Consider the following 16,601-nt stretch of genomic DNA (forward strand, 5'->3'; position numbering starts at 1 on the left):
ACTCTTTCCTGCCTATGCAGGGGGTCGGACTCGATGATCTATTGAGGTCCCTTCCGACCCTAACATCTATGAATCTATGAGGGGAGGAGCCCCTCACAGTTGCCTCTTGGGGTAGGGTGTGAGAGCGGAGCAGTTGTAGAGACAAGGACACATAGTGGCAGAGAATGAAGCACTGGATTATTTTCAGGTGTGTTCCCCTTCTGCCTAAGGGACTTTGAAAACAACAGAGTATTTTAGGAGAAGCTTTGTCTGTAACAGTGGTGCTCACAGAGCCCCTCTACAGGCCATAATATGCTCTGGGGCCTGACACTGTCCCCTGCTCCCCTGCCACCCTGCAAACCAGGAATGGGTCTTAAGGACCCAACACTTCCCCACCTCGCCCTCCACATGCCAGTATTGGGCCCTGGAGCCCAGCACCTCCCTCCCCCCCGAGGCCTCCACATTGGGATTGGCTCCTGGGACAGCACTGCCCCCACCTGGCTCTGCACACTGGGATTGGGCGCCAGATCCAGTGCACAGGGCCCAGGGCTTCCTGTGGGCTCACCGATTTGGCAGCAGGGGAGCAGCACTATTACTCCCCTGCCACCAAACTTCTGGAGCCATGGGGAATCCCACGGGATGGATGACACAGCACCCAGGACCACATCTTGTCTGTAGATTAGAGATTGAGCACCCCGATCAACATCATTAATGCCCAGCCAGTGTTAATTCCTGTATGTTAGTGCACTGGGGACAGCTCTGGTTACAAGCAAGGTTGGCTTATTTTTTGTAAAACTGGCAGGAAAAGTATGGTAGCCTGAGAGGTGTTTCTATCATAAAGGAGGGAATAGGGAAGAATCCCCTTTGGAGCCTACAACATTTCTTTTTAATCCAGAAAGAAATGGGGCATTTTGAGGACCATTCAAGCACTGAATCACATGTATTATCAAAGCACTGTATTCTCTCATACTGAGTAGTAGAGAATATGGGAGTCCTAGTCTGTGAATAGTCAGATTTCTTTCAGTGGGACAACTGAGAGGCCAGCAACTGAGGCCATATAAAGCATCTCCTCTTGTTGAACTGTGTTCTTGACTGAGCTACAGGAGGCCTATAACTATAATACCACTGTCTGTAACTGTGCCCAAGCTAAAGTTTATATAGTTAAAGATCTGGGCCTCCTTTTATATACACTGGTGCAAATTGGAGTCAGCTCAGTTGGACTACAACAATATGCAAAAGAAGAGTGGGGAATGTTAGAATTAGGCCATATTTTCCCGGTAGCTCTGGCTAGATGAGCTGAAAAACATAGAAAAGGTTACAAGTTGGATCCTTGGGCTGGCTCCTGTGGAATTAAGACCAGGGTCCTTTATATTGGATTCATAGTACTCTCTGTACTTTTTTTTCCCTCTCAGACTTTTGGAAGATTTAGGAAACAAGCCTATTGTTCAGATTGCATGTGGAGACCATCATTCTATGGCACTGTCTAAAGGTAAGCTCCTTCCTTAGTGCATTCTCTAAAATAAGTCACATTATTGCAGCCCTGTCCTCAAAAGCAAGCCCTTTAAGTATCACCATTAGGTAAGGACAAAATCATGGCATGGTGATCACTAAATGAGAAACTGTTTACAGGTTTTGGATAGAGAAGATGGTGTAGTGATTAGATTATTAGAGTAGAATTTGGGAGACCTAAGTTCAGGACCAGATATTTAAAGGTATTTGCCCATCTGATTATCATAAAAATCAGTGGGTAATAAATGGCCAAATACCTTTTAAGTTGCTAAGCTTTTGTCAGCAGGTTCCTCATTTGTGAAATGCAGATATTGTACCTTCTGGAGGTGTTGCATCAATAAATAAATAAGTGAATATGGTACAGTTGTAACGGGGCTATATAAGGGTCTAAGACAGCTACACTTCACCCATTTTGACATGAATGTATTAATCCGTGTATCTCAGGTTGTGCTGTTCTCTAACTGCACATGCTGGTTTCCTATGAATGACATGAGACAATGTTTTCCAATGAGATGAGGTTATTGTTTTACCACCTCTCACTAGATTTCTTCCTGTCATTTATTCCTGCCCCTGAAAGTATGAGAGGCCTCTTGTCATGAGTGACTGGTGCCTCCTGAATCTGGGGAGGCACCCACAGAAGCCGCCGATGGCAGATACCAACAGCATCAGTGTTGGCCGTCAGGGGGCACCGGCCCCTTCAGGAAGGGCATGTGCACCCCCGTGCATCCCCTACCAGTCGCCTATGCCTCTTATTCTGAATTCTGCTCACTCTGTTTCTAACAAAGCAATGTCAGAAGCTTTTGCTTGAGCAAAGATTACAGGATTGGATCTTTAAGAGACAGCAAAAGACAGCTTGTTTTATAGATTGAGCATCAGGCTAGAAGTTAGGAGTTCCTGGTTTTATTCCCAACCCTGCCACTCTATGGGTAGGGACAGAAATTACACATAAATCACTATAAGTGATTGGAAACCGGTTCAAATCTGTAACACAATAGAAGTTCAGTGCACATAAACCACTTATAACCAAGTCCAAATAACCAAGACTTGTTTAAGTTAAACCTGGATGGATGTAGTATCAGACTTAACTGATTTAGGTTAAACCAGTTTATTGAACTTCTGTCCCAGATCCCCTTCAGATTCAAGTTACCACACAGTCCCCCCAGCATCCCAGCATGCTTTGCACCTCCTCCTCAAACCACATATTGCAGCGGGGGTGGGCTAGCCTGGGCCCAAGCTGTCTGCTCCAGCCAGCATGGAGGTGTGTTTTAGTGTCCCCTGGCTTCTGGCTTGGCCCCCTACAGGCATGTGGCTGCATTTCCAGTATCTGTTCACTTGGTGCTTGTAGGTTAGTCTAAGCTGCGTAGACTGAACCAAAGATTGAATCGATTCAGCCTTGGGCTTTTTGACTGTATCTAGCTTGTGCCATTGAGTAAATTACTTTCTCTTTCCATATATGTAAAATGGGGGTGATCAATTTCTATGATGATTGCTTTCATCTCTGGTTGAACTGTGTTACAAAGCATTGAGGATCAGGGAAATTTCTATTCATCACAACATGTAGGGTATAGTTTTTGATTTTCAGAATCAAAATCCAGCTAGTCCTGAATTTATTGCTGGTGCTTCTTTGCAACCTGATATCTTGTCCCTACATGGTGATATCATTTGATTGTTGACAGGTCTTGATGGAAGGTCATGACATGAAGAAAGGGGAGGCTGGACCCATCAGGTGCCAAAGCTAAATTCACTGTTGGCACCTGGTGGGTCTGGGAGCTAGGTTATCCCATTGTCATGTCTTATGTGGGCTCTGGATACATGCTCACGCACTTGGCGTTTCAATAGATGGAAAACTTTATCTTTGAAACTGAGGTGTACTCATGTTTTTTTGTGTGAAGGAGGTGAGCTCTTTACCTGGGGAAAGAATTCCCATGGCCAGCTCGGAGTCGGAAGCCAGATCACATTCACCAAGATGCCACAGCTGGTGAAGGACCTCCAGGGCATCCCTGTAGCTCAGATTGCTGCAGGAGGAGCTCACTGTCTTGTCCTATCCCTGTCAGGGGCTGTCTACTCATGGGGAAAGAACAGTTTTGGACAGCTGGGACTGGGGTACACAAAAGGTAAGGAAAGATTCACAACAGCTTTTAAGTAAGATTTTGCCAACCTAGCTAGGAATATGAAACACTAGCAGAGCAATTATACCTGGAAACTGCAACCCCCACTGACTTTTGTTCATGTACTAGTTAGTCTAGGTCAGTTCCTGAAGATGCAAGGAAGAGTTTGATGTTCAGCTCTGGAAGGGAAAATGAATCATTCGGCAGTTGGTCATGTGAGCTCATGAAGCCGTCAGGCCTGTAGCTTGAGGAAGTCCATGTTATGCTACTCATCCTCCTTTAATTTTCTGTTCCATAACATGCCACCTTTCAGTACCCCGGCTATGTAGTCCAGACAAGACAATAATGATAATGGCACAGAATAATGGATATCACTTTGAAGGGTCAGCCAGGAAAACTAAGTCCTAGGCTAGCTATCTGTAAATATAAAGTGAAAGGAAAACTAAAGACCAACCACCCCATTCCAATGCGAACACAGAAAGCTGGGTTAATTGAGTATCATGTTATTCATATTATAAGCCAACTGTGTGTTTTCTGTTTCAATTTTAAGAAAAAATGATTTTTCCCTAAATATAAATTGATAACTACAGATAAAGACCTTGAACTGCTATTGCCCTTACAAAATCCCATGAGAGAATCAATTAACCAATGAGAGGGCCTAAGGAGTTAAATGCACTAAAAATACTAGAATAAAAACTGCTTTAAAAGTTTTTGACAGTATTTTTATGGCATGCACAAGTATATTGCAAGTATGGAAATCAGGACTGTATGGGGTTCGATTATAGGTTAATCCTGTGTATAAGTCTGATATGGAGTGTGGGGGTTAATGCTTCTTTTGGCAGGAAAAATAAATAGCTTTCTAATCAGAACAATACAATATATGTGACCTGATTTTTTTTTTTTTCCAGAGGTACTCAATACCCACAAAACCCCACCAAAGTCAATGGGAACTGCAGGTGCTTAGCACCTTTGAAAATTAGGCCAGAAATGTAGGTGTCTGAGGGCACATCTGCATGAGATGATACTGCACAGTGGTTACTGCACATCTATTTAGTACTTGTATAATCAAGTACTAAATAAATGCTCAGTTACCAGAGTTATTGTACAGTAGTGCTAGTGAACACTTTTTTAGTAATGCTACTGCACAATAGTCTAATAATACTGTGCAGTAGTGTATTAGCACTTTGTGCTGTGATGCACTACTGCACGATATTATTCGGCTATTGTGCAATTAGTGTCTTGTGTATACACATCCTAAGTATAGATTTTTGGAGCCTGCTTTGGTGCCCAAATGTGAGAGTATTGGCCCACATTTTAGTCTCAGTTCTACCACGAATATATGGGCAAAACAGCTCAAAGGGTAGGACGGAGCACTTCATCTTCTTAGTCAGGGTGTACACCTTGTGAACAACAAGCTATATTTCAAGAAAAATGCTATTAAAAAAGAGCAATAGCCAAGATGGTTGAAAGTCCTTTTCTAAAGCTTTACTTGCGTAAGACATAGCTATACTTCCTCATAGCAACCCTGTCAATCTATATTGCCTGTTTGTTTTCTTTCTAGACGTGGCTTTCCCTGAGTATATTACAGCCCTAGAACATAAGAAGACTGTGTTTGTCTCATGTGGGGGTGAGCACTCTGCTGTTCTCTCAAAGGTTTGTCTGAATTTGAATTCGTTCAGTTCCACTCAGCCCAGGAAAAATGACATGCCATATTCCTTCAAGAACAGTAAATTGTACAAATTGTGCATGTGCAAATATTGTGACACAATATAAGAAAGAAGGCAAGCATCAAATAAAGAGGCATATATACAAATACAATTTTTTATGGTGATATACAAGCTTTTAACTTTTTTTTTTAGCAGCAGATACACACCATTTTTAGAAGACATTTTAAAAAGTGGATCTTGTTTTCAAAGAAATAAGGTATTAGCTGCTAGACTTTAGTATTTGTGCCATGGGATGGCACTCCTTTCTTTCATGGGGGTTTTGAAGATGGCCTGTAAGAGTTGCTAAGTGAATTTTGCAAGATTACAGTTACTCAAAATCTTGCACACTGTGTGCAGGGTTTTGTTCTCATTCAGTGGTGGATGACAGAAGATGGAACTTTAAATCCAGGTATACAGGGTCTGGGGCAAAGTTAATAACATGCAATTAAGTACTCAATGGGTGAGTCTACACATGGCTGTATGGTGCCATTATTACTCCACCATCATTTAGGGCTTCCTTTTGGAAGGCCTAAATGATGGCACAGTAACAGCCCGTACTGCACCATGCTGGCAGCTTGGATTTTTTTCCACTGCTACATTGCCGTAGCAACATGCTTTAATGGGAAAGCACGTCACTACAGAGATGTAGATGAAGCATCATGGTTCGTGATCGCCGGCACTACGTCACCATACCACATTGTCCAGTGGGTGAGTCTACATGTGCTGTTATGGCACCTAAATAAACTGTGGAGCTTATTGCTCCCAAGTGAATTGCTCCTGGGTGCACTATTTGAATGTGCACCCAGAAGCAATTAACTATGGAGCAATAAGTTCCACTGTTTATCCAGGTAAAGCATGGAGCCTGGGCAGAGCAGCTCCAGCTGGTAGGGGTCCAGGGGTCAGCCTACCAGTCCGGGGCTACTCCACCAGGCGCAATGTGCTGCGTAAAACCAGCAGGCAGCCCCACACTGAGCACCCTCATGCCTCAGACAGCTGGGCAGTATCTACACATGCTGCTGCAGAGTTTTTACATCACAGCAGGATAGTACTTGTAAATAGTACAAGTATTTACAAATACTATCCTTCTGTGGAGTAAATTAGTTTGCTCCAGCCTAATAGTGGCACACATGTAGATGCCAAGATGTTTAATATGCAGCTAATTAGTTAACTGTGCAGTAAACATCTTACGTAGATGCACCCAGTGCTGCCGTAATATCTTTTACTCTTTGATGGCTTATGAATGGCTTCAATGAATCAGAATAGCAACTTGTTTACTATGTTTACTCACAGGGATAAAATCCTTGAAGCAGTAAGAATACTCTCTGGGCTAAAGTTAATCGCATGTACAAGAAATACAGGATCAGGCTTTGCATTTGTGGTGTTTCACTTATACTCATCACGTAAAGTTATAGCATGTTATGTGTTACATGGATCAATGTGGGACTATTTACATGAGTGATGTTAAAAAATCACATATGCATTTTCAGGATCTGGCCTCTCTCTGTCAATTACTGTTTTGATGCCTTTCTTAGCATGTGCTTCTCTTTTGGGGCTCCATGCCTCTGATGTTTGTTTGTGCCTCTCCAAGGATGGATTGGTGTGTACCTTTGGAGCAGGAGGGCATGGACAGCTTGGTCACAACTCCACCAGGAATGAGCTGACCCCTCGACTTGTGGCTGAACTTTTTGGAGCACAAGTGTCTCAGATTGCATGCGGAAGGTAAGAAACCACCACTTCCTCTAAGGTTGAAAACAGCAACGAGATGCTTATGGGAAACATGGAAGGATGTTGGAAAAAGAAATCTCTGAGACACATTGTTCAGATGCCTTGACTCTAGTGGATAGCAGCTGCTAAAAATATCATTCATTTTCCACATATGGACTACATTCATAACCCCTATTTTTGCTTATCAGATGGAAACAGATGAGAAAATAAATCCAAGGCAGAACACTTTATTTTCAAAATTAGAAGCAGAGTAGATTGCAAGCAATAAAGAACAATGGAGAAGCAATGGACTGTATTCTCTTAAACTGAAGAGGCACATGTTGTTCTTTATTTCCTCATGTTCATTTTAGGCAGTACCTTCTGGATTTGATTACAGACGTGCTGTAACCTGATTCCTTATATCTTTAATGGGGAATCAGACAGGTGAATCCCTCGAAATGTAGCTGTCAGCACGCATGTCTACATGCACTAATAATGCACATGAATAAACTGCAGAGCAAATTGCTCTGTAGTAAACTACTTCCAGGCACAGTGTCTACATGTGCGTCCAGGTCAGGAGCAGATTATGTTGGGGAAAAGCAGTTTAGGTCAGGGCTGCTCCTGCCCTGCTCTGCCTCCTTGCAGCAGCCAGGGGGAGCTCCAGGCTCTGGCTGCAGCTGCCCAGGTGCCAGCCCGAGTCTGGCAGGGGCTCCAGGTCTGCCCCAGGCTAGCAGGGGGCTCTGGGGTCAGCCTAGGGCTACCAACCCTCTAGGATTGCCCTGGAGTCTCCAGGACTTAAATATAAATCTCTCGGAGACCGCTGAGAGTCAACCAGGAGATAAATGATAGGGCATTTATTAAAATAAATATTAAATGTTGAATCCAATTTATATGGTAATCCAGTGGGTTTTTAAAATGTAATAGTAATGTGGATTTGCTTTCCTGACATAAAGTCTACACACCGTAATCTGTAACTGATATATGGAAGCATGTGGGCATGCTCATAGTTTCATAGTAGCTAGGGTCAGGAGGGATCTGAACAGATCATCTAGCCTGACCCCCTGCCACAGGCAGGAATGAATGCTGGGTTCACAAGACCCCAGACAGGTGATCATCCAACCTCCTCTTGAATTTGCCCAAGGTAGGGGCGAGGACCACTTCCCTGGGAAGTTGGTTCCAGATTTTGGCCACCCTAACTGTAAAATATTGCTCGCACTGTGTGTTTTGAGCATGTAGGTTTTCAGAAGCCTCCCGGAATAGATTCAAACACAGTTGGCAACCCTAGGTCAGCCCCGGGCTGGCAGGGGGCACAGGGGTCAAGCCCATGTTCTGGGTGGTTCTGTCGGATGGCAGAGGAGTTGCCTGTGCCACAAGGCTCCTGCAACTGGCAGGAGTGTGGCTCCCTGCAGGCTGAGCTGAATTTATTCCTAGATCAGGATCTACAAGTGCACTGTTGCACAGTAAATTACTCCGTGGCAGGATAGTGATTGTATCTACTCCAGCCTAACAGGGGTGCACATGTAGACATGTAACGTTTACTGCACAGCTAATTAGTCTACTGCACAATAAACGTCTCGTGTAGGTGCACCCAGTGTTATCCTAACTAGCTCAACTTCACTTTCATATTTGATTTAGTTTCTTTCTTTGAACAGATGGCACACCCTCGTCTATGTCTCCTCCTTGGGAAAAATCTATGGATTTGGTTCCAGAGAAGAAGGGCAGCTGGGAAACGGGGACAAGTCATCTCAGTTAATACCACTTCCCCTCAAACTCCCTTTGAATGAGGAGAATGGTAGAAAACACAACCAGGGTAATTTACGTACTGGATCTTTGCAAGTTGCATTTCTTGGTTATGGATCCCAAGCAGGGAGGCTTGGGGGTTTGGGGATTCGGGTGGTTTGTTTTTGTTAAAAAGTACATTTTATTTAATAATGAGACAGAAATGAGTGGTTGAGAGAAGAGATTCCAGAGAAAGAGCTTCATCTACAGTGTCAATAGCTTTTGAAATGGTTGAACCTTGTATTCAAGGAAGAATACAATGGAAGAGAGTTTATGTGGGATATTTAATCCCAGACCAAGTCCAAGTGCCTGACGACTACCAATTTCCTCACTTTGGGCAAACTCAGAGTAGTCACCCTTTCTTCCAAAGGAAAAACTAGTCTTCTTTTTCTCTGGTTGGTGTGCATTTTGCCTGATGACATGGGAAAACATTCCTGCAGTTGCTTAGCTCAATGTCTTCTTCACCTCCCAGCCTGACCTCTGAGAGGTGTTGAGAAATCTGACATCTCTGTACTTAGTTTATCCACCATTATTCATCTTTGGACAATCTACTGCAAGTTGTTTTTTTGCTTTTGTTCCATTGACTCCATTGAATTCTCTCACATACCCTTGCTTTAGCCTAATGCAATTCTAAAAGGAGCACCACACCTTAAAGTTCACTCAAGAACTACTCACATTGTTATTTCTACTGCCATTCAGCTAGATGTGCTGCAGGTGGGTTTTTTTTTAATTAAGTAAATTTAAAATTAGTATATATTATATTTTAAAACTTGCATTTAAACGTACCCTGTTCACTTTACCTATGAGCCACTGGTGGTGTTTAGTAATGTTAGAGAAGTTGAAACCAAGCAAGTAAAGAGCTATCTATTCAGGTACTAAACTCAATTTTAAGTTCTTGAACAGCAGAATCTGCTAAAACCTAGATAGTTCTTGAGATCACTGCAACAGTTTTCACTGTCATTGTTCATTCTCTAAAGTCTGTAGCTCTTCCAGACATCTGAGAAATGACCAGACATCTTGCATGTTTTATTTAAATAGGAAGTGTTGACAAGGAAAGATCTAAACATTTTTAAGTTGCCTTAGAAATAAAATACCACATTCAGTTAAGTCAGAAAAAATACATTAGATTTTGCTAACAATGGAGTCAAAATGTAAGTAACAAGTAAATATATGCTAAGTGAGAAACACAAGGCCTATAGCACAATAAAAGCAGTGCAGGAACACAACTCTAATATTAAATATAAACTAACACAAATTTGCCCATAACATTATAAAAGTCTAACTGGGAACTTGCACAGGGCTGTTAGTTTTGCACACTGCACTCTTGCAGAGGCTGAGTATACAATATCCCATTGCTGCTTGTGGATTCCATCACAGATATATTTACCACTTACTTTACCATCATAACTAATTGTCTTGTAGGAGCACTTTCAGGATTGGCTTCTAACTTTTGAGCGTTGTTTTTTTTTTTTTTTTTTATATGTCATGTTCTTGCACTGAACTTTCAAAAGATAATGAATGGATCCTCTACTTATCTTCTCTCTTTTATCCTTTCACAGAGAATGGTACTTCAGGCAATGGGATTAAAATTATTGCAGGAGGAAACCAAAGCATTGTGCTGTTCTTGAAGGAAAAGGTAGATGAAGTATTTGGTATGTTTCTAAATAGTTTGTGACCCAGGCTTCTACTTTCTCATCGTTCCCATATAATAGGGGCCTGGTCTTTTCAGTCAGCCTCGTAGTAGAATTTTCTTCCAAAGTAAAAAATTCTCCCCGTCTCTCTCCATCTCTACACAGACCAAATTATGCTTGACAAGCAAAATCTTTCTCTCTCTCTTTTTGTCATGCCATCATTTCTCTGTATGTGTAGTATCACCTACTGGTTGTTCAGTGGGAATGCCATTTGTTTGCTTGTAGTTAGCCTGCCAAAAGCAGGACTGGCTTTATGTAAAGGTCTTCTCCATTGGACCTTAATCCTCTTATAAATTTCTTCCCTATTTTACACAGGATCCATATATTAATCTGAATGGAATTGCTGTGGTGAACAATGAAAAGTTGGACAAATGGATTTCTTGTTCAGAAGCTCAGCAGTGGGAACATGTAAAGAAGTAAGTCAGAACCCTAGTGTTGTTTCTCATTAATACTATAAACTCTGAACTTTTAAAATACTTTTTCCCCCAGTACAGTTCTCTCTGTTCAAAAAAATCTTAGAGGAAACAGTGCAAAGCATATGGCAGATGCAGAATTAAGCAATTACTTGCTTGCTGTTTGGAGGCTCTGTCCATCTCTTCTTATTTATTGCTTTGCTCAGGTAAAGCTCACATTGATAAGTAAGGACTCTAGCATTTGTCCCATTCACAAGTACAGAGAGTGCTCATGCTGCCCAGTTTTACTCTTTTCTTACTGCATATATATAAACCACCAACAACTTAACTGGGAGTCAAGACAGCAAATTCCAGAGGAAGATTCAACCAAGATGCTCATTGGCTTAATCTAGTGATAATCAACCAAGGTACCATGGCACCCTGGGTTGCCTTAAGATTCTTTCAAGGATTCCATGGAGTGCCATGCACTGTTAGGTGTATAAACATGATTCACAAGATAAACCAATAGATTTCCAATAGGAATCTATAGCCTCAGAAGCATTATGAGCTGTTGTGGTCTTTATATATTCTTTACAACAGTTAAGTTAGTATGCATCTTCTTTATGGAGTCAAACCAAAAACTTGTCACTACTGTTCTTGTTGGAATGATCATTTTTTTTTTTCTTTTAAATCAACAGGAATATTAGATTGATCTTTTCATCTGTGGCTTGTGTCAATGGAAGCTTCTTGGAAAAAAGGTAGAGTGCAATAATTTGGAGACAAAATAATAAATCACCTGTGTATAAATTGGCCAGAAATTAACTATATTGTAAGGCTTCCTGATGTTGTCCCTGCATTCCTGAGCAATAATATCTTATATTCTTCCCTATTCATCGATCCAATCTTCCACTTCTTATAAGCTTCCTTTTTGTGTTTAAGCTCACTGAAGAATTCTCTGCTGAGCCAAGCTGGTCACCTGCCATACTTGCTAGTGCTGAACCAAGTTGGTTGCCTGTCATATTTGCTATTCTTCTTGCCTATCATAATGGTTTGTTCCTGCACCCTCAGTACGGTTTCTTTAAAACACAACCAGCTCTCCTGGACTCCTTTCCCCCTCAGACTGGCACCCTAGGGGATCCTGCCCATCAGTTCCCTGAGGGTCTCCCTCAGGGTCTATACTCTTCTCCCTCAAGGTCCATACTCCACTACTCTTGTTCCTTTTTGTCAGGATCCTGAAATAAATAATCTCATGATTACTGCTGCCCAGATTGCCATCCATTTCTACATCCCCCACAAATTCTTCCCTGTTTGTGAGCAGCAGCTCAAGAAGAACATATCCCCCAGTTGGTCTCTCTAACACTTGCCCCAGGAAGTTGTTTCCGATGCTCTCCAAAGGCTTCCTGGATTTCCTGTGCACTGCTGTATCGCTCTATCAGTAGATGTGAGGATGATTAAAGTAATAGGCAATGACTCCATGGGTGTTCCAGGGCTCAAGCAACCACCAAAAAAATTAGTGGGTGCTTAGCATCCATGAGCCATGGCTATTTTGGTTTTATATGGTACATGTTAGATCTCTGTTATGTTAAGAACTTTGCCCTGAAATCAAGATTTTACAAGCTGGTACCAGTAGGTGGCAGAAGCACGTTATATGGCTGCACAAGAAGGCAAAATTAGACCAGTGCATCAGGATTCATGGTGAGGTAGTGGATGTGAGTAGGGCCATAGGTAGGGTTAAAGCACCCACCAGCAAAGACCAAAGTCAGCACCTATGATTGAAGTCCCCCATAAGAACCACAAATATGAAGCCAGCAAGGGGCACTGTTTCAGTGAGCAGCCTAACACCCAGACCCCTCAGCCACATAACAAGCCTGTATTCAGATAATCAGCCTGATTTTTTTCAAGATGCTGAAAAGCCAGCTTTTCTTGAAATCAGTAGAAATTACATGTGCTCAGCACTTCTGAAAATCTAACCTTTTACTTTGGTATTTCATAGGGAGTTAGGATCTTGCCTTTAGGATCTCAAGAATTTTCCTCTCTTCCTCCAATGTTCTGATCTCTTTGCGTGTATCTGACTCTCATTGATGTAAACAATGATTTAACTATATGGAGAGAGCAGAGGATCCGAGCTGAGATTCACCATGTAGGGTGTGTCCAGATGAGCATGCAGGCACATTTCCCCGGGGACAGATAGCAGTGGTACGTAGTTGTGCTGCTGCTACTTATCCCCAGGGAATGCCCATGCACCCACGCTCTGGGACAGGATACGTTGCCCTGGGTGACATAAGGAAGGCTGGAGTCAACACCTGGGCTGGCCCAAGCAGCCTTATCTGGTGTCTTGGGGGCCTCCTGGGGCTCCAGTGGCAGTGATCCAGGCATGTGTAGCCTTGCCAGCAGCTGGAGTGTGGCTCCAACCAGCCAGGCTCTAGTTTCAGGAAGTGTACGCTGCTGTCACATGTGCCTATCCACTTTTTTCTGCTGGAGTGATCTCGGTGTCATAAAAACCCTCCATGCTGCTAATTAGAACTGCAGTGAGTGCCTGTATGTGTGGTGCATGTGATTTGCGGCACTGGAAACAGGCCTGCACTGCTGCAAATTGCATGTTCATGCTCATCTGAACATGCCCATAGGTATCAGAAAAACATTTTATCCAAAAAGGAAAATAAACTGGTTAATTTGGATACTGACACTGATAATAAGCTTTCACAGTATTTAACATCCAAAAGGATCCAAAATCATTCAACAAAATGTTACTTTACCCATCATTGTTTTGGGAGGTAACATGGGAAACAACTGATTAATGATGCATGCCACACTGAACAAGAGTTTAGGGTAGCAAGTATAGGATGTCAGTCAAGTGTGGGAGTAACAATTTCATGGGTTATAGAATATAACTACAGTAACTGGTATTAAAGTAATGCTTCTCAAAGGTATATTCCTTGCATATTCAGGGAGTGTTAAGATGCATCAAAGCTAGCCTTGTAATAAGAAACCTCTCGCATCCTTGTTTTTTCCCTTTCTACTAGAGACAAACATTTTGGAACGTCCCATAAAATATCAGGTGTAGATGTATCAGAAGTGCTGATTTTTTATGAGAAGATCAAGAAGAAGCCAAGAGTCTTTCAGCAGGTAAGATATAACATAGAATTTCAGATTACACTGATACCGAGAAGTTCGAGTTCCCAGCACTTTTTTCCCTAAAGGGATATTGGCAAGAGGTGGGTCTACGTGGATTTTTTTTTTTTAAAGTGACATGTTTAAATTTCACTTTTAAGTGTTTTATAGACCTTAACAGGAAGAGAAGGAGAAATATTCAGGCTACTAGTGGAAAAGGAGAGTGTTTTGTTTGCTATTGAACTGGGGGTTGTCAATATATTATGGTGAAGAAAGCCATATAACAACCTAGTCCTAGGCAGTGGTTGGTGACGTTTTCCTGTGGTGAGCTGAAATGTTTCAGCTTGAGTCTAAGGTGGGCTGGTGCTAGGATCCAGCCTGTATCACTGCCGCCACCACTTCTCCCTGCCACCCAGATGGTGTGCAGCACCAGACAGCTCTTTGCTGGTCAGATGAAGCACAGCATGGCATGGACAAAGTCCCCTGTCACTAGAATGCCACTGAAGCCTCCCAGCTCTGTGGGCTGGATTCATTGACTCTGCCGGCTGGATCAGGTCTGCAAGCCATAAGTTACCAACTCCCGACTTCAATTGATAGGATATTTTCCTCTTTAAATAATTTTTCTAATTCAAACTTGGCCCTCAAGGGCACAGGAATTGAAATATGAAACTGAGGGCATGTCTACAATTGCAATTATAGCATCTGAATAAACTGTGGTGCTTATTGCTCCGAAGTAATTCCTCCTGGGCATGCAATCTGAAAATGCGCCTGGAAGAAATTAACTCGGGAACAATAAGTTCCACAATTTGTTCAGGCACAGCATGTGGAGCCCAGGCACAGCAGCCCTGACTGGTAGGGGGCCATAAGGGGCTTCCCCCTTGGTTCAATGTGCTGCAGAGGGCCTGGCTGGGGCATGAGGGAGCTTCAGTGTGTGGCTAGCCAGCAGGCAGCCTCTAAACTAAAGCACCCTTGTGCCCAAACCAGCCAGGCAGCATCTACATGTGTTTTCTTGTGGAGTTTTTTACTCTGCAGCAGGATGGTACTTGTATTTACAAGTACCATCCTGCTGCTAAGTAAATTAGTTTACTCCAGCCTAATAGGGACACACATGTAGATGCCGAGATGTTTACTGCACAGCTAATTAGCAGGGCTGTGCAGTAAACATCTCGGCATGCCCGGATCGAAGTGGCACGCCTGGAGCGGCACGTCCAAAGTGGCACACCCGGATCGAAGTGCGGGCTCAGTAGAGTTATCCGAAGCACTTCCGATCTGCTTTGGACCTGCTTTGGATGGCTTGCTTGACAATTAGAAGAGGGAGGGGGAACGGGGGAGGGAGGGAGAGTGGGAGGAGGTGAGGGGATTGGGGTGGAGGGGACTGACATCTGTAGGTGAAGTGCAAGGTGACAGTGAGAGCTTCCTAGTTGAGCAGCCAGGGTTCAGGCAGTTCGTAGCACTTCTGGCTCCATTTTACAAAGTGCTCACACGCACCACCTTTAGCAGGGTGGTGGTGCCCTCTCTGTATCGGGCATGCAGGGAGTACTTGAGAGAGAAGCTGTGCAAGGCAGGGCCGCAGGTATCCTTGGACTTCACCTCCAACATCTGGAGCAGCCGAGGTGGAGATCATGCCTACCTCTCCCTCACAGGGCACTGGTGCTCTCAGTTAGGCCGTCAGTGGACTCTACTGCAAGCCGAGGTGCTGGATGAGTCCCACATGGTAAGGGAGATCATGGGGGCCATGAACCACATGGTGCAGGGGTGGCTCATTGGGCAAGCTGAGCTCACCCGTGGGTTCATGGTCACCGACAATGGGGCCAATATGGTGAAGGCAGTCCATGATGCCAACTTTGTTGGCATCCGCTGTGTGGCACACAGGCTGCACCTAATAGTGAGGGATGCCTTGGAGGGGGACAGGGCTGCCGGTGATGGTGCTGCCACCAGTACTGCTACAAGCCAACTGATTTCAAAATGCAGGAAGGTGGTGGGCTACTTCCACCGCAGCATCAAGGGGGTCAAGATGCTGCGGGAGAAACAGGCAGAGCTGTGCATCCCGCAGCACAGAATCATAAAGGATGTGGAGATTCGGTGAAACTCCACATACACGATGCTCCAAAGGTATGGATAGCCTTGCTTGTGGGGATTGGGATCAGCACCCCCCTGAACAGAGCTGAGTGGGGTACCATCTCCCAAATCTTGCTGGTCCTCAAGCCCTTCCTCGAGGCCACCGAGATCCTTAGCACTTAGCCAGATGATCTCCAGTTCCCTCACTAGGGCGAACCAAATGGAGAAGTTCCAGGGGATCAATGTTCCTGGCTGGGGCAGGACGTGCAGGCACTGGTAAGGTGGCTGAAGGAGGGCATCAGGAGACGGCTGGATCCCTTGTGGTCCAGTACGATCAACATGATGGCGGGCATGTGTGACCCGAGGGTGAAGGGGAGCATGTGTACTGGCAGTCCCAAAACCCTTGATAACTGGACGCAGGTGCTGGTGAACAAAGTCAGGGAGGCCGAAGTGCAGAGGCAAGGGAATGTGGAAGAGGAGGATTCACTTTCCTGTGCCAGCACAACCAGCACCAGCCAGTCTCCTCCATGCCAGCCACTGCCAATGTGGGCCATGGGCATGGCT

At 43.9% G+C, this 16,601-nt stretch overlaps 1 protein-coding gene across 2 annotated transcripts in view; it reads left to right on the top strand.

Annotated features, from left to right (window-relative positions):
• Window positions 1–16,601, top strand: part of LOC102381700 (E3 ISG15--protein ligase HERC5-like) — a 50,771-nt gene that overhangs the window by 5,288 nt on the left and 28,882 nt on the right. For both annotated transcript variants that reach the window (XM_025197283.1, XM_025197284.1), the window contains exons 3-11: window positions 1,392–1,468; window positions 3,381–3,602; window positions 5,158–5,249; window positions 6,891–7,021; window positions 8,659–8,816; window positions 10,345–10,421; window positions 10,792–10,892; window positions 11,567–11,626; window positions 13,892–13,994. In XM_025197283.1, the coding sequence (XP_025053068.1) occupies window positions 1,392–1,468; window positions 3,381–3,602; window positions 5,158–5,249; window positions 6,891–7,021; window positions 8,659–8,816; window positions 10,345–10,421; window positions 10,792–10,892; window positions 11,567–11,626; window positions 13,892–13,994 (1,021 nt within the window). The remainder of the gene's footprint in view (window positions 1–1,391; window positions 1,469–3,380; window positions 3,603–5,157; window positions 5,250–6,890; window positions 7,022–8,658; window positions 8,817–10,344; window positions 10,422–10,791; window positions 10,893–11,566; window positions 11,627–13,891; window positions 13,995–16,601) is intronic.

Source organism: Alligator sinensis, unplaced genomic scaffold (assembly GCF_000455745.1).
Source record: "Alligator sinensis unplaced genomic scaffold, ASM45574v1 scaffold125_1, whole genome shotgun sequence".
Taxonomy (NCBI): domain Eukaryota; kingdom Metazoa; phylum Chordata; order Crocodylia; family Alligatoridae; genus Alligator; species Alligator sinensis.